Source organism: Dermacentor variabilis, chromosome 4 (assembly GCF_050947875.1).
Source record: "Dermacentor variabilis isolate Ectoservices chromosome 4, ASM5094787v1, whole genome shotgun sequence".
Taxonomy (NCBI): Eukaryota; Metazoa; Arthropoda; class Arachnida; order Ixodida; family Ixodidae; genus Dermacentor; species Dermacentor variabilis.
The window spans coordinates 56,215,857-56,240,809 of record NC_134571.1 but is presented as its reverse complement, the minus strand read 5'-3'; the positions used below and the strand labels follow the sequence as shown (position 1 = coordinate 56,240,809).

The 24,953-nt window shown below is 46.0% G+C and overlaps 1 protein-coding gene across 2 annotated transcripts in view; it reads left to right on the top strand.

Annotated features, from left to right (window-relative positions):
• The window catches only part of LOC142579190 (glutamate receptor 1-like), a 266,702-nt gene that overhangs the window by 66,152 nt on the left and 175,597 nt on the right, over positions 1–24,953 (top strand). For both annotated transcript variants that reach the window (XM_075689158.1, XM_075689159.1), the window contains exon 2: positions 18,255–18,401. In XM_075689158.1, coding sequence (XP_075545273.1) covers positions 18,255–18,401 — 147 coding nt within the window. The remainder of the gene's footprint in view (positions 1–18,254; positions 18,402–24,953) is intronic.

Here is a 24,953-nt window from a genome sequence, read left to right as displayed (position 1 = left end):
TAAGCAAAAAAAAAGAAGTATTTGGCAGCGTCTTTGGCGCATTCGCAATGCCACATCCATCCAGCACAAATCGCAAAACCCTTTCACTAAATTAGCTTCCTTACGTCCTGTAAGAAACACGATAAGATAAAGCAGCAATAACGCGCAAGCTAGCAATCACGGTAGGCCGTCAATACTGCCATTCAAATGCTTTCGGTGGTCGAACGATGTCGTCACCTGTTTCCTGGATGTTAGCTTTTACATAAATGTGACGGTAGGCGTATATCAGATTATAGAGCGTCGCTGCAACTACGATGCAACAGCGTTTACACGCGGTGCCTGCCCCCTTCGTCCTACACACGCGTGAAACCGTTTTCGGCGATTCGCGTTCCACCGGTGAGTGAAGGAGAGCGCATGGCTGCAGCCGTCCATCTCGCTCAATGCGACACAGCCGCGTTTACATGCACCAAGCGAGTCTATACTTTCCCGTCTCCAACTACCTCACCTGTCGCGTCAATGAGATTCGTGTTCCTAGCTCATGGCCCCCGTTTACATTAATGCGATGTGCTAGAAATGCGATGCGACAGGCCGCTTCTCCCAGTCGCGTAATACGCCGCTATTATTCTGCACAACTTTCTTCGCTGTCGAAGCTCCATCTGTGGCTTTTGGCCACATCTTCAACCAGGAACTGGCATGAGTGCGGTGCGTAGACAAATTTTGAGAGGTGTAACTAAAGCATCTTTTGATTGAAAGAGTTACTATTTAATTAATGCAAGGAATCAAGAACTATAGGTGCCGGCCACCACCTATGGTTGGCATTTACGACGTCCAGGATAATGTGAAACAGACCGCGCTGGGCATCTATGCCATGGGATCATTACAGCGTGACAACACAAATTTCGCAATATCAGAGAAGTACATTACCCTCTACGTATCTTGCGTATTAAAGCTGCGAAATGATTCGAAGTTTATATGTGAACTTCGTGTACCACAGTTACCTTTCTGGGTGGCCGCACTTACGCTATATAATTTCGAATGTTCTTGCGGATCGTAGTACAGCGCGTAATTTAATTAGTACGTCCACTGCGGGACCCACCTTTAGTAATGTCTGTAATCCAGGCTCCACGGTGGACCAAGATCGAAGGGCGTGTTTGTCTGCTATGCATGACTTAGTATCCTTAAGGCTATAAACTGTCACATGGGCAACGCCGAGTAAATTATCCGAAACGATTCTCGGAATCACTTGCAAACGCTAGGCAGCGGGAAGAAAGTTAAGGATTGGCTCCCTCTATATTATCGTGCACGAAGCATTACCGGTACGGTCACGGACGCACGCCAATTTCGCCAATAAAACGGCTCACCGAGTAACTTCCATTTCGAAACCAGTCCGGACCCGTTCAGGAAGCGAGAAAGAAAAAAAAACGAAATGGCCGCAATTTCCGAAACCGGAGGAAAACCAGCGGTTTTACAGCGGCATCGTTTCACCTTAGCGCGGAAAAATTCTGAACGACAGAGGGAAGAAGCGAATAGCAGAACATCGCCTTCGGGGAGAACTTACAACGCTTTTTCACCAGAACCACCCCCAAAGCCACAAGTCATCCATAATTAGGGAGGGTTTTGCAAGTCACTCGTAAAACATTCATCTTGCCGGTTACGTAAATCATTATGTAAAACCATTTTCTTTTTCGTTTTTTTTTTTTAGTTTAGGAGGACTACACCTTAAGCTACACTGAAACGAAGGAAAGCATAAGCGAGATGCCACCGAGGGTCATTGAACCGACACTCCCCAATATCAGTTTTGGCGGCGTCCGTCCTTAGCAGAAACGGGAGGACGTTCTTGTATGCTGCAGCCGAATCTAGCGTCGCAAGATGCGCCGGCAATTGCTGCGCCCCATCGGCTCATCTCAGCAGAGTCTAAGAAACCTAAAACCTATAGGTACGGCCGTCCGGTGCGTCTTCATTCAAGCCGCATTGCGAAGCGGACAAACAAGGCGACGAGCTCAGTATGCGGAACTCATCCCAATCCGTAGCAGTTGAGCCGTCCAGCACACGATGCCGTGCCAGCCCGCCCACGCCACACGACACAGCGCCCCAGAATGAGTCAGCTAAGCGTCGCCAATCACAGTCTAAGTCCACAAGAAGCCAACAAACACTGACACCAAGGATAACATAGGGGAAATTACTTCTGCTTCTGAAACAAAGAAACGATAAATTAATGGAAATGGAAGTGGATGAAAAAACAACTTGCCGCAGGTGGGGAACGATCCCACGACCTTCTTATTTCGCGTGCGATGCTCTACCAATGAGCTACCATGGCGCCGTTTCCCCATCCACTTTCTTGGGCACATATGTTTCCTAGTAGAACCCTGGGAGTGTTAGCCAGCGCCACCACTCACAGACCTTGGCGACGAACGTGGAACATCCTTTCTGCCGCAGGCGTCACGAGAACGTGATCTTTTTGAGTGAAGACAACCGGTCAATAAACCCACACACGCTACCTGAAGGCATCGATGATGCCGGTTCGAGACTCTCGTGATGTAATAAACGAGAAGAAAGGGGGTTAACAGAGGACCTCGGTTAGCCCCCTTTCTGACGGTACATCTGCTTACATACGAAGGTGTAGCAGTAATTGCATAATGGATATGAAGTGCCAGCCGAAGCTTTAATTTCATGGAATGCGAAAGAATCTTGCATTAGGGAGGCACGCGCTGCAGCAGGTTCAGCGGGTGGGCGTCTCTGTCCCCAGGGCCGGTATAACGTAAAACTATTCCAATCTGTTTTTGGGTTCGTACTGGAGAGACCTGAGCCATTTTGACCTATAACGATGGGCTAATTATGAATAAAACAGATCAAAATAGTTTTACGTTATACGGGTCCATGGGGCCCTATAACGTAAAACTATTCCAATATGTTTCTATTCCAATCTCCTGACGTCAAATTTGCGTAACCACCAACGCAAGCACCGGGCGCTCACCTGCAGGGTTGTCTGAACAGACCAATCAAACGCTCTCCTCGTTCATAGGAGGTCAGTTTTGTTTGCTTGAAAAACGAATAACATTGCCTACACTGAGCGGCTTGTCGTATCTGATTGCCTGACAAGAGGCGAGGAGAGCGCTCAAGTGGAGAGGGATTCGATGGGGCCGAGCCACTGCACTGAAAGTCGATAACCGGATGAAGAGGGTGGTGCCGGCGTCTACGATTGGTCGGCTTTCCCTTACTTAGCTTGCGGTGGCTGGTCGAAAATCACGGCGGCATGCAACGGAAGCTCAAGAATGACGCTAAAACGGACCCTCAGCAAAGAAGAGTTGGCAGAATGAGGGGGTAAACGTGCCGAAAGTGCTCGAAAACGTTACACGGCCACGCAAGAAGTTTCATTAAACGCAAATACACCCATGCTCTCCGGCAGGTGCGAGTAGCCAGCGTCTGAGCGATCGGCGGCAGCCATCTTCTATTCCTTTTGGAACGGAGCGGTCTGCGGCTATTCCGAAGAAAATTCAGTTTTGTTCGGCATATTAATGCATCTTTATGGTGTACACGTCACTTTGACGCGGTGAGTTCTTGCTGTTTTGTGACGCCGCGTGACAGGCAGGTGAAGTGGGTGCAGCCCGAAAACTTTTTACCAATAGCCCAGGGCTAATTGCGGAAAGGGGTCGAATCAGAAATAACTGTTTTTCTTTTTTCTGTCAAATCATGCATAATGAGTGTGTACACATCATATCAGATGGGGAGGTATCGCGGTTTTCGTGACGTCGCGTGACGGACAGGTGAAGCGGGGGTGGTCGAAAACAGCTTTTGACCAATCGTGGAGGGCTGATAGCAGAATTGGAATAGAAATGTTTGGAATAGTTTTACGTTATAGCGCCCCAGGATCGATTAGGGCCCTCTGGCTCAGCGGTGACATATGATGACCCAGAAATTATGTTACCGCGTCGACTGGACTGCATGATTTGAGAACATTTTCCGCTTTCAGCATGAGTGTCGGTGCGAGAATATGAAGTTAGATCATAGCGCCATGCAGTGCCACCAATGTTTTCGGCTTAACAGGAAAGCATGCGCCGTGGCGCTGCTCGACCCGCTCTTCCGTATTCTAGGACGCTATCACTACAAAGCGCGCTTCTACCGCCCCACGTTGTGATTGGTTTGCGACAAGCCGAAGCTATTTCTGTTATGTAGAAATGGCTTTCAGTAAGCCACAGTAGTTCATGACTCTGTGTTCTCGTGCGGTCTGTTGTTGAACCTAACGCATTCCCAGGCACTGTCGAGACATCATAAAGAAAAATGTACTGATAAAAAACTGTCTCAAATTTCGCACTCAATATTGCAGAATGCATAATTTCTTTTCGTTTCTTTTTGTGATTGCTATGGCTAACTGAAAATCTGCAGATACTATTACCAAAATTTACAAGCACAAGGCGGTTTCACTATCAGCTAGGGTAGTCTGCTTAAAAATTCAGCTTAATTAAGACGTTGGCTGACACAATTGTAGTAAAGCGCTCGTGTGGGTTTATTTTGCGTGCCGTTCTGGTCTCGAACTGTGCTTCCATATTTCATTATTCCACGAAAATTCGTGGTTGGCCTGCTCCAAACTTCTTCAAAATGACATTTTATCTGCTCTAACTGCTTTACCTGCTCCAAAACGCAATTTCACTTACTCCAAAAATTTCTCCAAAATCGCTTTGGGCGGTCACACCCCTGAGCCATGGTACCATCTGCGGCGTGCAACAAGAGGAAAACGTTCGTTCGAGTTCTATGCCCGCGCCTTAAACGCTACATCGAGCAAAAACGGAGACTTCTGCTGAGCTTACGCTTAGTATTTTGCCCTTCTGTTTCCCCTTGCATTTTCTTCTTACTAACCTCGCGCGCAAGAATTCTCCCACCTGCGCTATCGACTAGGGAGCAGGCGGGCTGCTTGTACGGGCCTGTCACGAGCACAGGTTGCACCGATTCGGGCCGTTGAACGCGCGCCCAACATTCATGGTTCATTTGACATGCCTCGAAGAAAGGACTTCGACGCTGTTTCGCCAAGGGGGGAGGGCGGGATGCTTGAAAGCTTTGCGCGGCGCAACCACCGACCATTCCCCACGACGTCGTACTTTCTCGTTCCTTTCTTATGGTTCTTGAATATCTCGCTTTATATATATATATATATATATACCCGGAACGGAGCCTGAACGCAGCCCTGTCTTCCGTTTCCCTGCTCGTTTATCTTTCCGCGAGCCAGATCGCGCACATTCGAAACCTGCTGGTGAGCGGCTGTTTCAATTTCGCCGGAGCTGCCACCTGGTCGAGATTTTCTTCACCCTTTTCATATCGTTCTTTTTAGAAGTCAGACTCAGTAAAAGAACACCATACCTTGCGCACGGTGAGTTCCTGTTTTGTGCATTGCGGCACGCGTCTCGACACAGTGGGGCGTATGCGCGTGCGTGTGCGCGCAGGTGTGGCTGGGAGTGGCCGTGCGCGCGCACAGCACAGTACTCATGATATGGCATCCCGAGCACTGCTGCTTTCGTCGATGTCAGAGGAAAGCGAGGTTGGTATTAGTATGCCCAGGCTAAATGTCTCGTACTGAGGCCACATCAACCGAAGTGCTCGTGATTGAGCATGTTCACTGCTTATGGCACCAACATTTCTGTTCACTTTATTAAAAGAGATCCTCCTAGTGTCATACTGAGCGAGTTTTACTTTCCGGTGCTGCATGTCGGGCTATAGGAAGAGAGAGAGAGAGGGATATAAGAAAGGCAGGGATGTTAACCAGTCTAGAGTCCGAGAGGCTACCCTACGCTGGGATAAGGGAGAAGGGGAAGAGACAGGAGGCAGAGAGAATGGAGAGAGAGGCCATAGAGACGTGTATATGGGCAGTACTTCAGTCAAACCCGCTCGTGCAAACCAGACGTTCTCAGAAAGCACAAAAGTGCCTTCACTGCCTTCTGAGCTGATGATCGGTGGGGTCGGTGCTCTAGTAATGTCTGGTCACTCAGAGGACGATCATCTAGTCTCCTGAATGTGTTGGACATAAATTGCCTTCGTGCTTCAAATCGAGGACAGTGGCACAACAGGTGGTCGGTGTTCTCCTCGTATCCGCAAACATCACATGCGGGACTGTCAGCCATTCCAATTAGTGCCGAATAATCTTTCGTGAAGGCAACTCTCGGCCACAACTCACACAGAAGAGACGCTTCGCGTCGGTGCAGTCCGGCCGGAGGCCTGAGTTGCAGTGAAGGGTTTAGTCTGTGCAGTCTGGTGCGCCTTGTATGTGCGGTATTCCACTCTGCTAAGGAGAGCGCGCGTGCTAGAACGCGAAGTTGTCTCGCAGCGTCGGTCCTTGAGAGAGGAATGGGGACGCAGAGGTCTTCCTTGTGTGAAGTCCGAGCTGCGTCATCACCTCTAAAGATATCGCACTGGCATAGTATTCATTGAAAAGAGATATCATGGCCTTTTTCTCTCAAGTGATGGGCAGTTTCCACGATTTCGCACATCAGCTGACTGTGAGTGTCATGCCGGAGAAACCACTGTACACATTGAAAGGCCGGCCTTGAATCGCAGAAAACTGCCCGTGTTCGACGTCTTTCAGCACTTATCAGATGAAACGCGTCGCGGAGAGCCGCAAGCGATGAGGCACGCGTAGCGAAATTAAAGGGACATAGTCCTCCAACTGGACATTTCTTTTTCTTTTATGTGCACACATATCTACGCAGACAAATCCCCATCAACATGCCCGCTCCTGCAGTAAAGTCCCAACCCGTGAACGATCCTCCTTTCGACGCACGACAAAATCTCGTATGGTCGACAATAATGATGCAAAAGAGCACTTTTTAGTATTAAAATGTCGTGGAGGATAACGACATTATAAGGCACAATTAACAGACGGAAAAAGCTTTTTGTTAATAAGCGCGTTTAATTGTTTTGTCGCCTTGTATAATGCGCCAATATCTGCACAGTTTTTTTTTCTTCTTTTTCGGGGTTTATATTACATATATGAACTACATTAAGCTGGGAGTAGAGGAGAATCAAGGCGGAGATGCTGGAAGCATGTGCCATTAACTTTCTTGCAGGGTAAGACGGTGTTAGTCATGATAACTATTTCAATAAAAAAAACACGATAATAAGAAAATCAGTAATGTCACTGGGTTATTTTGATTGTTGTTACAATGTGGTTTGTGGCGTGTTAGATTATCCTCCATCCGTTGTTTTAACAAAATAGGTTCACATATGCGTACACAACAATGTCCGTAACTGTGCCAGTGGCGTAGCCAGAAATTTCGTTCAGGAGGGGGGGAGGGGGGGCTAACGTTCCAGCTAGGCCTCCTCCTACTAGAACTTGTCGAGGGTCAAATACTTGAATAGTAACTGCGTTGCCGTTGCCAAAGATGCTACAAACAAATTCTCGAACGCTACGCACTGTCAAGACAAGTAGAATGTGTATTTTTTCAGAAAATAATATATTCGGACGTCCCAAATATTGTGCCAGAAATAACACATATCAATTCTTCCATGTTTTTGTCTATTTAATAAGTAAAGAAAATATCCCACGAACTATAGAACTTCATCATTTCGAAACCAGCAAAGCACTGCGTTCCCCTGGTATGAAAAACGTAAAAGCCATCAAATTACAAGTTGAACGCAAGTATTTTAATGAAAATTCATGCAAATATTTATGCAACGGCCAGGGAAAAATCTCAATGACCTTGTCCTTGGTTACAATACATTGCGCAGGAGCAACTGTCACCGGTAGTCTATTGTAAGTAATTGCACCGACATTATAGCCGTAACAGCGAGCACATATAAAAGGAAAGAGCTCTGCAAAATACACATTTTAAATGCGATGATACAGATTGATAAAGGGGGCAAAAAAGTTTCACGGGAAAGTGAAAACAAAGTTCACTGCATGTATACACAAAACCTCGCAACAAGATATCTAAATATACGTTTAGGTATCCAATAAATGTACGTGTCTAAGCAAAAGTCACTGTATATGATGCGTCAAACAAGGCAAATAAGCATGTTGTGTAATCACAAATTCACAGATTACAGAATTCAAAGACCCTATCTTCCATCCCCTCGATGAATCGCCGCGACGGAAGGCAGCGCGCTTCCTGCCGCTTTTCTCCCTTTCGCACACAAGGCTTATACCCTTGACACACGGGTAGAACTAAAGTCCTTTGCTGTAAACGCCTTTTGTTACTTTGAAGGACCCTTTGCAGGAAGGAGTTGCGCCGATGACACACGGCACCGCACCAACTTTCTTAGGTGGTTCCTCAGATGAACGCCACAAGAAAAATAGCGCTGCTTGTCAAAGCAGCAAGAGGAAAAGTGCTTTTATAAAGTGGCGTATTTGGATTACATTTAGCTACTATAAAACCCAAAAACATTTTTTGTTGTCGCTGATGGCTTATAATGCTTATATTAGCTTATATTATTCGCGTTTTTGCGCTCTTAGCAGCAACTTAAATTGGTCCAGCAACTATGTACAGTCGGTGTTTTGCTACTAGAATAGCTGTGCATGCTGCTACAGTGTACTAGAATAGCTGTGCATGCTGTTTATTCTGGTGCTTGCCACGTTTCTGTCGTCCTTTTTCACGCCTTTGTTGTCCATGCCTTCATGCGTGCAGGCGTAACGCGTTTTATTTAGTGTGTTATTCGCACAATTGTGATCGCATGACAGAACGACGCATTTGCCTCATGGCCCAGCGAAACGCTAGTGATGAAGCAAGAGTTCAGGTCGCTCTGACACTTTTCGCTCTCGGGTCTCTTGAAGATGAGATAAACGCAGCCGAGGTGAAAGTGGAAAACATCAGACGTCCACTTATCATGAGCATGCTTCATGTTAACTGCTTCGGCACTGTCCCCTCGAGCCGCAAACCGCGGAAGGTGGGCCTACGTGCGCAACGAACTGGCTTCACGATGCTTACACACCAAAGACGACGCAGCAAATCACACGACCGGAATTCAACGTAGGGGCACTAGCGACCTGACGCGAGCGTTTAACAGTATAGCTAGAGTAAATCTTCATTGTTCGCCAAATCTCATTACCGCTAAAGATTAAATCATTCTCACAAGGCAAAAAGAAATACCTATGGGGCACCGTAGTCGTGTGGCAGGTTTCCTGCTATTGACGAGTTGTGCACGCTGTGTGCGAGATTAACTCCTTTTCCGCTCGAAAAGTAGATGCGCGATGTCCTTTCCCGCAAAGGAACTTTGCTTTAAGGGAGATACTCCTTTATCGTGTGTCACTGCGCTTGAACCCCTTTCCAGTAGATGTCCCCTTACCTAAAGGTCTTTAGAGTGCCCGTGTGTCAGGGGCATTAGCCACCATCGTCGGCACACCCATACCTCCCCCTACCATTTCACAGGCACATACAGAATGCGGCGCGCGGTGACGGTGTTATCGCCCTTGGGGTTTATACGAAATATGACGGCGACTGCAGGAAGTCGCCTGGAGTGTCCATATATATAATTGCCATGGCAATAATATAATAAGAGTATCCGGCAACTGAAGCGTCCCATGGCCCATTAGTTTCCGCAAAAGAAGTAGCAAAATCGAACTTTCACCATGTGACAATTCACTGCGCCGCAACAATGTGGTCTTTTCTCTTTCTTTTGTGGGGCGGGAAAAGGGGGGGGGGTACCGAAATTAAAAAAAAATAGACAGAAAGGAAAGCGTGTTGGTCACAATCGAATGCCTACTTGTTGTGCCATTACCACAAGCCCGGATTCCGAATCTGCAAGGTGCAGAATTTATCCTGCGAGCGCCCTTTGGACAAACCCGGGGCTGCGCCGAAAGGCACAGCGCCCTAATTCTCCCTTGACAAGTCAAGATGCTGAGCCGTCAGGCAGGGGTGTCCTCCGGAGAAGCATCGGCGGGCAACATGTTCAAACGTGTCGCCAAGTGCCAGACAGCCCGGCGCCGTACCTCCCCTTCCCTGGAGGTCACCGCGCCCGCCAGTTCTGAACGGGGTGGCCAGCGTGGTCGCTGATTGGACCCCCCCCCCCCCCGACGACGACCGTCGAGTGCTCACTTTGGATTGGGCCGTTTGAGTGACAATGGTTTCTGGGGGCTTATAAGCCGCGGCGCGCCGCCTGGAAAACCGGATCCGCCGACCCACCGGGAGCAGAGTGCCGCTCTCGACTGGAGTGAGATGTGTCACGCGTTTTCGCCGGACGTCGCCGTGCGAGAACAGTCGCGTTTGCTGTGAGCTCTCGGCCCCAGTGCCGATCCCTTCATGTCCTGTATAATGACCTGTATATAGTGTATAAAGTCCCTTTTGTTATTCTCACCGACGCCTGACTCGGAGTCTTCGCTACCAACGCTCTGTCACGAAACGGGTGACGAGCGCTACGGGACCACCTCAAAGTCGTAACATACTTTGGGCACCTAATATGATTACTCAAGCAATATTGAAGAAAACGTGAGACGCACACTGCTCGGCGTCCTACACCGGCGAGACAAAAGCCTTTCCGAAGAGGTTGCGATGACATCGAAATGAAAGTGAAGTTGAATCCATCGAGTTCCCACAATGATGGCGGCAAGCAATCATTCTCGTCTGCTAGCGTTCGTCTGCTAGCGTTCAAAACTCTTCCATGCGAAAATCCACTCGACTAGAGAAAAATGAATGCGCACCGAAGTGCGTCGCGTGGTGGTCGGGGCAACACGAGAAAAACGCATGCGCTCCGGCTGGCTCTGGCAGCCAGCGGGTTGCGAGAGCAAGAAAATGGCAGAGGCTCAAAGTGTCCTCGCGAATTAAAGTCAAAGTTGAGAAAATAAATAAGAACGTAGTTACCTTTGCTGGCTTTAGTGCCTTGACATGGATGCTTTGGTGCACGTGAAAAAGACATGCAGATATTCTTTTCTGTGACATGACGGCACAAATGAACCGCCACAACGCTTCGCCTCGTCGGACCTCGCTGCGTTCTTTGTAAACTTGTCTGATAGTGTGTTGATTTTACTTGTCTCCCTGTATGTTCCGATTTACGACTTTAGAAAAGTCAATGCACCTTTGGCGTCAAATGTTTGTAACAATTAAGCCCAGAAAGCCCCGGAACTGAAAATCTAAGCATGACTTTGGAATGCACCTTTCGCATCAAAAATTTATGAGAAATTTATAATAAAGTTTCGGAATTGAAATCCATGCACTCCGCAGATTCCGCGGCCTCCGCGGATGCCGCGACGAGCCCGCTCGCCATCGAATCACCCTTGAAACTTTGTGCTCGGGTGGGGCTCATTGACGGGTGGGACTCCTGGTGCATGGGCGCTGCCACGAAATCCAGCCAGAGTTAGCAATCAGAAGAACTTCACTTTGGCCTAGTTGGTATTTACTGCATATCATATTGTCCGCAAAAAAGACGGAGTTGAAAGTTACCGCCCGTGCTGTTTATGTGTTCTCTCCCTCTGTCCCCGTCTTTTTTGCGGTCAATATGATATGCAGAGTTAGCAATGTTTGCGCGGAAGTGTCTTTTCGAGCAGGAAAAAGACATTTTAGACAAAATCCAGAAGGATTTCCGGCGCCGTTGGTTGTTTTGGTCGGAGGAGAATGATAGCACGAAAAAATTACGAGGGGGTGGGGGTGGGGGCGTAGCCTCCGACCCTGGCTACGCCCCTGAACTGTACTACCTATTGCTGAAGCGTGAAGTGGCCGGCATCGTATTAGCCCGCCAACATCATTTTCTTTCTTTATTGCTCATAAACAACAACAAAAAAGGGCAGCTTTTTTTGTTGGCACTGAGGTCATAATGGCCCTATACCGTACAACACACTAAGCTATACCAGGCAGGAGCACAGTAAGCTGAAGATAGCGTGACGCCAGCTTTTCTTGAGTAGTGTACGCCCCTATATGATTACACAAGAATCAATTAACAGACGAGAACTCCAATTAGGTGCAGTGGCGCCATTAGATCTTCAGCCGTCAGTGAAGAAAATAAAAATTAAGCAGATCCAGTGCACAACTTAAAATCTATCTGAAACAAAGCTTTCATGAACCTGTTAATTAAATGCTTTAAGACTGTTCACTACCTGCAACACGTTTTGCATCGTATCAATTTTGCTCCTGGCCGGTAAATCAGAGAGACGCGGAATCCCCACCACGCGGGCCACGGGATACACGTGACCACGTATTACACTGCCTCAGAGATCGGCCAACTTTTCATCACGCCATCTCGAGGATCAGTTTGGTTCACTATTGCAACATCTCCAGAACAGGCTCACCTTACCTCGGCCACAAGGCGACCTCGACGACGCCACAAACCTTGTTTTAAAAAGCTTAGAAAGTTTCTCTTTAATCAAGGAATGATGCTCTGGAAGACGTATATTTGTTACACTGTAAATAGACCTACGCTTCACTAATTCTGCCCCGTGACATTTTGGTGGAGATTGATATGAACCCATTTTCTGGTAATTTCAGTTGGAGCGCATAGAAGCTTCGTATATATATATATATATATATATATATATATATATATATATATAATCAGCAAGCACAAGGAGTTTCCCCTGTGTCGTCTTTGGTGTCTTTGTTTGGCGGCTTCTTATCATATGCTGAATAAAAATCGGGACCCTCTGTACCCCTTCTTCTCGTTCATTACCTAACGAGCGTCTAGAAACCTCTCAACATCGATACCTTCAGGTAGCATGTGTGGGTTTATTGACCAGTTTCCTTCACCCGAAAAGGTGTTCACATCCACCGCCGAGGTTTGTGAGTAGTGGCGCTGGCTAACATTCCCAGGGTGAGTTCTAGTAGCAACACATAAATACCCCGGAAATTGGATGGAAAAATGGCGCCGCGGTAGCTTAATTGGTAGAGCGTCGCACGCGTAATGCGAAGAAGTGGGATCGTTCCCGACCTGCGGCAAACTGCTTTTTCATCCACTTTCATTTCCGTTTTTTTATCGTTTCTTTAATTCAATTAGCAAGCATAAGTACTTTCCCCTGTGTTGTCCTTGGTGTCTTTGTTTGTTCGCTCTTTATGATATATATATAAGTCATATCATTAGAAACCAACAAACAGTGACACCAAGGACAACATAGGGGAAATTGCTTGTGCTTAATAAATGAAATGAAGTAACGAGAAGTTAATGGAAATCAAAGTGGATGAAAAAACAACTTGCCGCAGGTGGGAACCGAACCCACCATGTGTTATATATATATGGCGATGGCCAGCATAAACAACAACTACGAAAAAGGTATGAAATCAAAGTGAATGGACAAGCTCGTGGTGGCTTTCAGAATTGACAATAATTTGTTGTCTTCTGGGTGCAGCGGCCAGGTTCGGTAGGTGCTCTTACAATCGAATTCGACGATGCGTGACCAGACGGAATATATATCCGACCGTGGTAGGTATCGAAATAACCAAAGGCCGTTCACATACGCGAGGAATATTCCGCAGCTGATGCGCAATGAATGTCCCATAGACGAGAAGCGACGACCTGCAAGCAGCAAAATACGGGAAGAGCTTGACGCAGCCAAAAACCGTAAGGCTCGCATATATCCAAGTGGTCGTTCCCTTCTTTTTTTTTTTTTCTTTACGCGGAACGTAACGACGACGGCAACATGGCGCGCTGCAAACAGAAACCGACGGCTCTAATAATCGGAACACGCGCAGGCGTGTAATGTTATCCGACATCCAGATTCGTCAAAAACGGTAAACCTGCAACAGGTATAAACTAAAGCAACACCGGAAGAACTTGTTGCTTCTTCGGCTCTCACCCTCCGAAACGGTAGTTCCAGACGGCAAGATAAATTTTGCTTGGGTGTGGCGTTTGCATATTGCAGTATAGTTGTGAACAATGCACCGCTGTCAGGGTTCCATCTTCTCTTTCCTTCTTTCCTCATCTTCTGTGTGCGTGCGTGCGTGCGTGCGCGCGTGCGTGCGCGGGCATTTCGGGCATACGTGCTTTCTGCGGCCGTGTTTTAGCACTTTATAAGCTTATTTTACTGCACTTCCCGAAATAATAACCAATGTTTGTCGCTGTCATTTGCGATTGTTGTAACAGCCACTTGTTCTTCCCCTTAAAGACAGAGAGACAGAGAGAGACGAAGGAGAAGAAACTGCAGGGAGCATAACCATGGCTGTGTCCGCTTGGCTATCCTGCACTTGCGGTTTTAAAAGCAAAGGGCAAAGAGAGATAGGAAAAAGGAAATATTCGAAAAATAATAAAACGGCAGTCAGTGTGAGCAAATACGCAAAGAAATATACGCTGACAGTCGCAGGTCTTCGTACGATCCAGTCGGTTCTCCCACAGTGTAATCATGCTTAGCAGCAGCCGCCTCAGAGACAATCTCGTTAGAGCACCCGACAGGCTCGCCTTGCGAGTTCTTGGAAAACTCGAGGCGTCATTGTGCAGCGTGTCCTTACTTTATTAAGATATAAGATAGCGCGCTTGGGCGTTACGCCACTACTTTCTTTCACATCAAATTAATGCACACTAAGAACACAACAATGAGGCGACTCTGAGCAAAATAAACGCCACGTGTAAGCCGATACCTCTGACAACGCTTGTAAATGGCGCACGCTGATAAAGTAGTAGTATGTAGTAGTATGTTTATTTGGCCATATTATATACAAATATGCCCTCGAGGTGAGGCTAAAGGAGGTAGACCAAGCATACCTCCTGACAAGGCCTACACCCCGATCACACATCATGGAAACGGGGGCCGAATGGACAAAAGAAAAAAAGAACAATGAGCAAACATGATCACAATAGAAAAATAGTTAATGATAGACAATAATAAATATCAATTAACAATAAACAAAACATTATACAGAATTATACAGAACAAAACAAGTATACAGAATTAGCTGAAATTTAACCGGGGGGGAAAAGAATCGTCAGTTTTTTCTTAAATACAGACACACTATAACTTTCTAAAGCAATCTGAGTAAGAGACTGGTAGGCATTACACAATGTTATAATTTGATAATCGGTTGTTTGTTTACCATAATTTGTTCTGGGTCTTGCAGTAGATAGGGCAACGGAACGTAGACCATACGCAACGTTTTTTGAATTATAAGTATTAGAAAAAGAGTTAAAGTCATGCTTGATTTTATAAAAAATGTGAAGAGCCAAACTAAATTTGTATAAATGAAAGAAATTGCGAACATGAAATGTTTCGAAAAGATTTGCTTCAACAGATGAACTTGAACTTAATAAACGTAGAGCTCTTTTCTGGAGAGAAAGCAATTTGTGTGAATCAGTTTTGTTGCATGTACCCCACACTAGGTTGCAATACACCAGGTGAGACTGAACAAGGGCAAAATATAACTGTTTTTTAACTTGTAGTGGGAGGAGATGTCTAACACGATAAATAACATAAATAGATCTGGCCATTTTTAGTCTAATGTAGTTTATATGATCACTCCAACCCAAATCGCTACGAAAAAACACACCAAGGAACCGGCAACTATGAACTTGCTCGATGTTAAAGTCATTAAAAAATAGTTTGATGTGATGATCTAATGGTTTGTTTTTTGGATGGAAGAGCATAAACTTTGTTTTGTTTACGTTTAATTGAAGTTGATTAACATAGAGCCAAACCGCTAACTCCTCAAGCCAGGTATTACATTGGTGTTCAATTACTTGGAGACTCGAGCCGGAAAAAAAGACATTAGTATCGTCAGCATACATCATGATGTTAGGAGTTAATGGAATGTTTACAATGTCATTAATATAGAGAATAAATAAAAGTGGTCCCAGAATTGAACCCTGAGGGACACCGAATTTTATCATACCAAAACTGGATTTTACATCATGAATCTGAGTGTACTGTATCCGTGCAGTTAGATAACTTTCCAAAAGTAAATTTGCCACTCCACGGATCCCGTAAGTCTTTAATTCGAAAGCTTTGCGCAGGTCGAGAAAAATTCCAACAGAAAAAAGCTTAGTTTCAAAATTGTTAATTATAGAGTTTTTAATATCTAACAGAGCAGATTCTGTTGATTTACCGGCCTGAAAGCCATACTGTTGGGGGCAGATAAGATGTTTAGCTTGTAAGAAATTGTTTAGTCGCCTATAGAGTATACGCTCAGCTAACTTCGAAAACAGAGGCAATACCGAAATAGGACGGTAATTATTTGGGTCATTTTTGTTGCCTCCTTTGAATAAAACGGTAACGCGCGCGATTTTTTTAGCGGGTTATTCCGGGGGCGCTTTAGCTGGCAAAGCGAATTGTGCAAAAAGGTATCAAAACGCTAATTAATCAGGCAATCAACAATAAGTGCGCGCCAATCAAGTTCTTATTCGCGCCTGCGTGAATTTGGAGCTTTTAGCTTTCAATGGATGCATCTCAAAACCGCAGGCACCACTCCTTCGAATTTATGCGAACGATGACAAGGTTTGCAGAGAAGTGCCGGAAACGATTTTCCATCTGTCTGAATTGTCTTTGTTAAGCAGAAGCAGGGTAGGCCATTAACTTGTACGATTCAATTGACGAGCCCAAAACTAGTTTAGTGTTCCCCGCAGCGCTGCTTCTTATATAATGTTGCGGATAGCTACAAACTATATGTACATATATATATATATATATATATATATATATATATATATATATATATATATATATATATATATATATATATATATATATATATATATATATATATATATATGATGCGCGACCATGATGGTCATTGTATTGTCGTCGCCGTCCGAACGCTGTCCACCAGATCTCCAGCGAACAGCGTCAATCTCACCATGCACAACGAGAGAACAGGGTATCAGAAAAGGCGTACATGAACACGTAAAGTCCGTACACAATACGAACACAATATAATACACGATCAGCAAGCTCCAATAGAAATAAGAACACGGGTCATCTAGAGGGAATGTACCTTAGTTCCAAACACAAGCAAAGATACCACAAAGCCCCGCAGAAACAGTGTTGAAAACTAAAATCTCTAGCGCAATAACGCGTCACAACGACGCAAGCCGAAGCTACACACTGAGAAATAACGGAGACGCTATACGCAAAACTACGAACCTACTACCGGCACACAATAAAAGCATGCTCAAGAACTATATGAACTTAAGCACTAAACTGGCTATTACTCGTAAATTGTTGCATGGCCACCAGGAAATTTAGGGAAACGCCAAAGCATACGCACTTATAGACTTATAATTACCCGGGTGCCTCGTTTCCTTGGCCAACCACATGCGACCTATACTTGCACAGAAAGCAATTACGCCTAAAAGCGCATTCCTACCAGAAGTGCGGAGCGACCACATTACGCTATAGCGTCCCCCAGAATGCAGACTACACGCCAAGCAGTAATCATAACAAGAGCACGAACTGGCACATTCCTCACAGGAAACTGCAATCGTTGTTTCTATGAGTGCAAGACAACTAAATGCTCAAAATGAACACCCTAATAACAAACACAATTTCTTGGAACACCCAAGTATGCTAACACGTAAAAGGAAAACCTATCAACAAAATACCGCCTGCCCCTTACAGCCAAACTAATGGGAATGATGAATCGCTGCCGGACAGGGTGTCGACCCATAACTGTGGAAATAATTATCCAGCATCATAAGGTAATTCTTGCTGACGCAGACTAAAGAGTCATGGCCCTGTAATTGGCCCTCTAATAAATATTTATTATTTATCTAATCTCTCTAACCCTGAAGTGTAACTGTACTTGGCGTGAAGTATCGCAACTAAAAAACTAACTATTGACAAAGTTTTTCGATGATGCTTTGGGAAAAAATACAAAGCGCATCCAATGATTCCTGGCATTGCTTTCCCAAAGATAAAAACTTTTTTTCCCTTTACGTTCGGTGCTCTTATGGACACATCGCAGCAGTTTCAGCCATTTCTTTGTAAGCGTTGTTTATTGACGCGCATTCTTCCACCATTACATTTATAACGGATAGGTTTCGCTGGCTCTATCGTCCATTTTTCTGCTCGGACTTTCGACTTTCCTTTTCATTTATTTCTTTTTTCTTTCTTTTTCTTTCGTAGGCAAAAAAGTTGAGTAGACAAAAACCTTTCGTGCCTTACGCCCATGCTAAAGACGGGGCTGTGCCGTTAACGGCTGTGACCGCGTGGGGGCACCAGTGCGACTTGCACAGGACATTTCAATTTTGCAAAACACTCTCTTTTGTGTTAAGTTCGCCTTACGAAAATAGGTCACTGTAAAAATATATTGTCATTGTCTAGAAATCGTTCTCTTTATTCGCTTTTACTGTTTGTACCTTCTCGCACTGCCATCCCTGCGCTGTAAAATATAACCATTCATTGCCATCACGTGCACAGGTGAATTTACCGCTGACTATGCTGTCCATTGCAGGGGCAATATTCATGCCCCGCCAGGAGGAGCTCCGCTACGCCTACGAGCACGCCATGGAAGTCCACAACCTCAGAGACCCTCTCTTTGGCGTCACCACGCACACCGAAATTGTTGACTCCGACGACCCCTACCAGACCTCGAAAAAACGTAAGACGCCGACAGCTCTTTCTTTTTTTTTTGTAATCTATTAGTTTTTTTTTCTTGATACTACCTTAACGTACCCACCCCCCTCTCCATGTCTAGGTCTAGCCGGCGAGATTTTATTCAAGCATATATGCAAATATTAATTCCCTTGATGACAATTATTAAGCATCATTAAATTATATCGTGGGCGATCAATTGATTGATTGATTGATTGATTGATTGATTGATTGATTGATTGATTGATTGATTGATTGATTGATTGATTGATTGATTGATTGATTGATTGATAAGGGGAGAGAGAGAGAGCCTTTAATGATATTCTGGATATGTTTGCCTAGTTGTTCGTCCGACAAACTACTCCAGGTTCCAGGTTCTGGGTGGCGATTATGATATATACAATGATAAACGCTTAACAGCACATACAGTACATACTGTCACACACACATGTATTGTACTTCTTTGTCGACTTCGGATAGGCCAGACACAAATCACACATAATTACTTATTGAGAAAGGAGGAATAGCCAACATGTGACAGATGCCATGAACCGTTAACAGTAATACACATATTAATCGAGTGCTCACGTATCGAAACGCATAGACAAAAGCGATTCCCGCGTATAGTACAAGTCACACATCCCATTTCGCCCGACCTAAATGTTAGGAGATGATGCACTGATACCTTTGACTGATGTGTTCGACTTTTTAGACGAAACAGATTTTTTAAGTACTGAGGGTATGTTACATTTACTAACGAAATTTTGTCGCCCTGTGTCTGGCACATTACAGCGTTAGTCGCTTTTACGCCAATAAACCCAACTTAACTCACGCCCATCCTTAACCTCAGGGCTTTTGCGTGAGTACGAGTGAGTGCTTTGATGTTGGTTCGGAAAATTTTTTGTAACATAATAAGGCTGTATGGCAGGAGACCTTCACAGAGAGCGTATACACGCGTAGCAGAACATTTACGGAGCAGCCGTTAGTGTTGCTTGATAGCATACGGAGGATGCTCGCGTATGACCCAATTTTTCTTGTAATATTCGAACACGGGGCGTTCACGTCATTAGTCTGTCGATTGTCACGCATAGAAACTTGTGATTTGACATATACTGAATGGGAGAATGCACAAGCTTTAAGCTGCAGCGAGAGGCATCACGCCTATGTGAAAGCAATGGTGGCACACTTTCCAGGTAACATCGTTAGACCTCGTGCGAATAGAATTTTTTCAATAGAGTTGATAGCTTTCTGAAATTTTACCCATGCGGCACGTTTGTTGCGTTTGTCATCTTCATATAAAGAGATTTCCACCGATGTGGGAATGCACTTCTCCATTCCGATAAGCGAGGTGTTAAATAAGGTCCGACATAAACACCGCCCTGGGAAACTTTTCGATGCACTGTGCGCGGAGCTGTGTCGCCTTCTTTTTTGGACATGTAGACTTACCGATCAGTGAGCTGGACTGAGATCCAGCGGTCCATACGACCATCAACTCCAACGAATTTCAGAGCGTATAAGATAGCCTTGGGAGCCACGTTATCGAACGCTCCGTTGATGTTGAGGAATGCGTCAATAGTGATGTTGCGTGCAGCTTTGTTGAACTTTACGCAGTTGACGAGGCTAATCACGTTCTCTATGCTCCCGTGGCCCTTTCTGAACCCTGACATTTGCGGAGGCTAGACATGCGTGATCATCAGCAACCATTCCAGACTCGTCAATACCATCGTCTTCGTAAGCTTTCCGACGCCACTGAAAAGAGCTATCGGACGATAGGAGTTTATGTCTGTTTGAGGCATTCCAGGTTTGGGGACAGGGATAACACGAGCTCGTTTCCAGCAAGGTTCAAAGCAGCCACTCTCCCAGTTGGCATTGAATATGGTAAGAAAGCAGACTTTTGCTTTGTCGCCTAAATGTCAAATTTCAAAGCTTCAAGCGGGCGACAAGAGACGACCGCCTATAAACTGTTAGCAATTGGGATTCTTTAACATGTGCTTAATACACAAGTCTTTTTTGCACTCAAAGCCCTCGTGAATGATGTCGTAATAAGCTGGGCCATGAATAGAACATACGCCCTTGCGTTCAGTAGCCAGAAAGATACAAACGATGTGCAACGCATTTAACGTAGTGGTCTGTACGCCTGTTTTGTATTTACAGTGAAGTTGTTAAGAGGAGTTACACAGTCGTTTTCGTGCGGCGTTGAAGGCGAGCGTGCAACGGCGTGGGTGGTGTCAAATGTTATTCAAAAACAGCCAGAGTCCCGAATTCGTGCTTTGAAACGTATGTATCAATAATTATGAAATGAAAGCTACCATGCGTATCACTTTGGATACAAAAAGAATACTTGTGCGTATCTTTATTGCGATAGCAAATATATGGATACCCCAGGCGAATTTCCATCGTCGTTGGCGTCGGCATCACCGTGAGTTTCCGTATAAAGTCGAAGGGCAAAAAGTGCAGGCGCCGTATACAGTAGGTGCGAGGAAAAAAGTTGCAGTTTCGTTCGAATTGCGAAGCATCGATTGCAAATGCAAATTATAAGACAGATATACAGTGTAAATATAGTAGTTTTATCGGCCGTATAAACTTCAAAACAGTCGCTTCCTAAGTGAGTTAACAAGCATGGTGTCAGCGCGCACAAGCAAACGTGACACCACAAGCACACTCGCTGCAAAACGTTGGACATTGGTGTGAGCAAGCGCGGTAGCAGCGAGAAAAGTGACCTTCGTGCGGTGACCGCTTCAACACAGCGCAAAGGCATGAGCCATCGGCAGATTCCTTTCAATATGCGGCGCGCGCGACCGTGCAAAGTACGCACTTGTTGGCGAACTCGAAGCCACCAACACCCCCTCCCCCCCTTCATTACTCACGTGCTTTCACTCGTGCATACAGCATACGACGCGCGGTGGCTGTGTTATCGCCCTTGAACATTACAGTGTGACGTTATCGCCCTCGGATGTCGCCGTCGCCGACGGCGCAAAAGCGCCTGGAGTGTCTGTTGACCCTTTTCGCGAAGCATCTTGTTCTAAGGAAACGAGATGGTGTTACGTGCGGCGTGCCGCACGTAACATCAACGACAGCGTACGAATACCAAACCAATGCCACTTCCACCTAGCTTCTGTGAAATCAGCCGCGAAACTGTGCTCTCTCTATCTTCTCTCTTTCTCTTCTTCCCCGTACCCCTTCCTTCAGTGCAGGGTAGCAAACTGGACGTGCGTCTGGATAGCCTACCTGCCTTTCTCGTTTTCTATTTCTCTCTCTCTATTTCTCTATCTCTCTGTCGGAAATGCAACTGAGTTTTCGCTAATGCACTGTGCTTCGATCATACTGGATTGAATCATGTGGATTAAAGACCTGTGCAGTAGTTGGTTGCAAAAATAGTGACTGTGATACTAAGGAATGCAATGAGTCTGTGTGGCCAAGTTTGCGGACCGCAGCTGCAACTTTCCGCACGTGTTACTGGCACTGGTGCCTAGTTTGCATTGAAGCGAGAGGCAGCACGGAGGTGAATTTGCTCGCCAATGCTGCCTCTCTTCATCACGTCAGCGTTCTGACGGGGAATGTTCGCGGTCATCAATTGAGATGTGTTCGTGTTTCCCTGTGCGGCGTGGTACCATGCTTAGTAATTTATTTAGTAAGCGAATGCTTACAACAGTTTATGCAGCTTATAAAACTACTAACCTTACTGCGTATAGGCTTCTAATAATTTCTTATTGCAATCAACGCTTTGCCTTTCGGACTAAACTGCAACTTCTTCTAGAACGCAGCTCTTGCGCGCCCGTTAACGCATTTCGCGTCGGAGTCGTCGCTCGACGTAACCGAGCGAAGGAGCACAGAGAAAAATGAAAGAGCGAACGCGGATCGAAGCGGTAGATGAAAGACGCCGATAGTGAAGACAGCGCGAGGAGGAAATCGGAGGAGGAGGGCATGGCGAAAGCGAAAGAGGGGCTCTGCTGCGACGACCGCCATGAGATGGCGCCAAATTAGCGCGCCGTTGTCTGCTGTCGAATGGCATACGGCGAGCGCGTCCACCGTTATCATATATGAAAACAAAGCGCTGCATTTGTGGATGTCTGTTTGCGGCGGCTGCTGTGAATTGCCCCCACGCGCTGCCTCTTGCGCACTTCCGATTAGCGAGGCAGTAACGCCACACTTCACTCCGTGTGAAATGTGCCGCACGAGAGAGATTGTCCGCGCCAGACAATATATCGCGAAATGAAAACACATATGGGGCTGCGCTCAAATTTCACATTACGTGGTGTCGAATTCGTCGGTGAATTGCTCTTCAGCCAATGAACGCGCTCTTTTTTCTCACGTCGTGTTACACACTTCATTTTGAAGTCTGTAGAGTTTGGGTGGCTGAAAGCTGCAGGCTTGGTGCTATTTCGCAGAGCTACTGCTACGTTCGTGCGCGGTAGCGGCTGGCTATTCGTGACGGCTCTGACACCGGCTAAGTAGTGAAGTCTGACGGCCTGGTGCTGCAAGACAGCCTGCTTGGGAGGGAGAGAAAAAACATTTATTTTTACGCCAACGTTCGGCGCTTACCTCTGGTCGGTCAGCTACCAGTTTTGACCCAGCATGTCTCTAACATGCTGGATAAGTACCAGCTGGAGAATGTTAGCTGCATGGAGTGGTGGAGTGAGCCAGTTCATCCATGACTACGGCTAGATTTTAGCGGGAATGGTGGAAAGCGCTCACTGCAGCTTGGTTTGAGTGTGAGGTCAATATCATAGGCAATGCTCTAGAGACGGATATTCTGTATAACTAGCGCATTTTGGTCACCAAGGTAGACCTTGAATATAGTGGTGGAAAAGAGGAGTCACCAGTGAGTTTGTTGAAAGTCTGCGGAGAATAGCACTGTCTTCCCGGAAGAGGTTAGCAGGAGGAGTAATAATGGCGACGGCGTTGACGCGAAGTTCTTTTAGAAGGGATGTGCGCTCCTTGTACAAAGTATTTCTGTGTTCTCCTGGGTTAAATTCGGAAAGCCATAGGCGTGGAGGACACGGAAAAACTAACTACGCGAGTAAACTGATGAGCTCGGAGGTCACCTACCCCCCGCCCCCTCCGCACCGAATGCCTTGGTGTCCAGGTACCGACTACAAGGTAACACAGAGCGAAGGGTCTGCGTCCAAGCGACATTCAAGTAAATTTATATATCCCCATATAGCCGGTTGTCGCGAAGTATGCGGCATGCATCTTGGTCATCGATGCGAATAAACATGCGTAGGTAGAATGGTGAGGCCAGGTGACTGCTTCGGGAATAGCAAGAGCCACCACGTCGGGTGGGTCGGGATGTGTGCGTTTACATGCTCGTAGCCAGGGCCAACTACTACAGTTAGACATCTGCCGTCGGAGTGACTAGCATCCATGTAGTTATACGTAGTGTCTAGTAGTGCGTTCTCCCTATTTATTGGTTTAACTAAATGGGAGCGGCGAGCTTCGTATTTATGTGGCTGCACACGCTGTGGTATGGGTAGGACCATGAATCTGGGTAGTGAGTCCGATAGTGTTGAATACAGCGGTGGAAAAGAGCGCACTATACCTGTCTGGTGCCTTCGAAGTTCGAACAGTTGGCGCCTTTGTGGGGATGTTTGAAACCTTTGAATTTTCGCTTGTCTGAAAACTATAACTCGCTCTTCGAGTGTGTTGAAAAGGCCAGTGAAGGTCACAAGGTCGTTTGTGCCAAATCGAGGCAGTCCTAAAGCTAAACTAGTCTACATGCGGAACACCGTTTCTAATTTGAAGTGCTGGGTTCTGGCGAGAGGTTGATATGGAAGTTGATAGAGCACTGGGGAGTAGACAAGCGCCTCAGTAATCCTTCGAAGTTCTTGCTCTTTTAGCCCTCTCTGCCAACGTGTTACTCTTCAAAGCATGTGGTAAATTTGATTTCGTTGCCGGATTTTTTTTTCTTGATTCATACTTCGGCCCTACCGCCATCCTGAAAGAGGAAGCCCCGTATTTTTAACTTAGAGCGGCGTGGTATTTGGGTGTGCTCTATATGGACACGAATGCTTTGGCGCTGTTCTTCCGTTAGGCGGTCTACTTGATTAGTTGCTACTATGTACTCTGATTTTGTTGGGGAACACTTGAGTCCAATACCGGTAAGGCATCCGTGAATGGTATCTAAGTCTGACTGAACGATGCGCTCTCATTCTCCTAGTGAACTCTTGCAACACCATATAGTAATATCGCCTTCAGAAATATTGTGTTCGAGTAGTGTGATGGAAGCCAGCCAGGCAGGCATACCGAGCGAAGCGATAATAAAAAGAGTGGATGACAGGACTGAGCCTTGAAGGATGCCAGTACTTAGTGGGTATGTCACGGAACGCTCTCCATTGATCTGGATTTGCATGGTAGGATTTGCAGTGTAGCTGTAGGGGTGGGCGCCGCTTCATAATGTCAAGAGGTTTTTGACAATAGCGGATTGTTTAACGTGGTTGAATGCATTGTGTATATCTACACCATGCGATTACTCTGGTTTGCACGGGACTGTAATCATGATACACATCTCAGATACGAAGCATGGTATCCTGAGTGCCGACATGGGATTTAATGCCTGTCA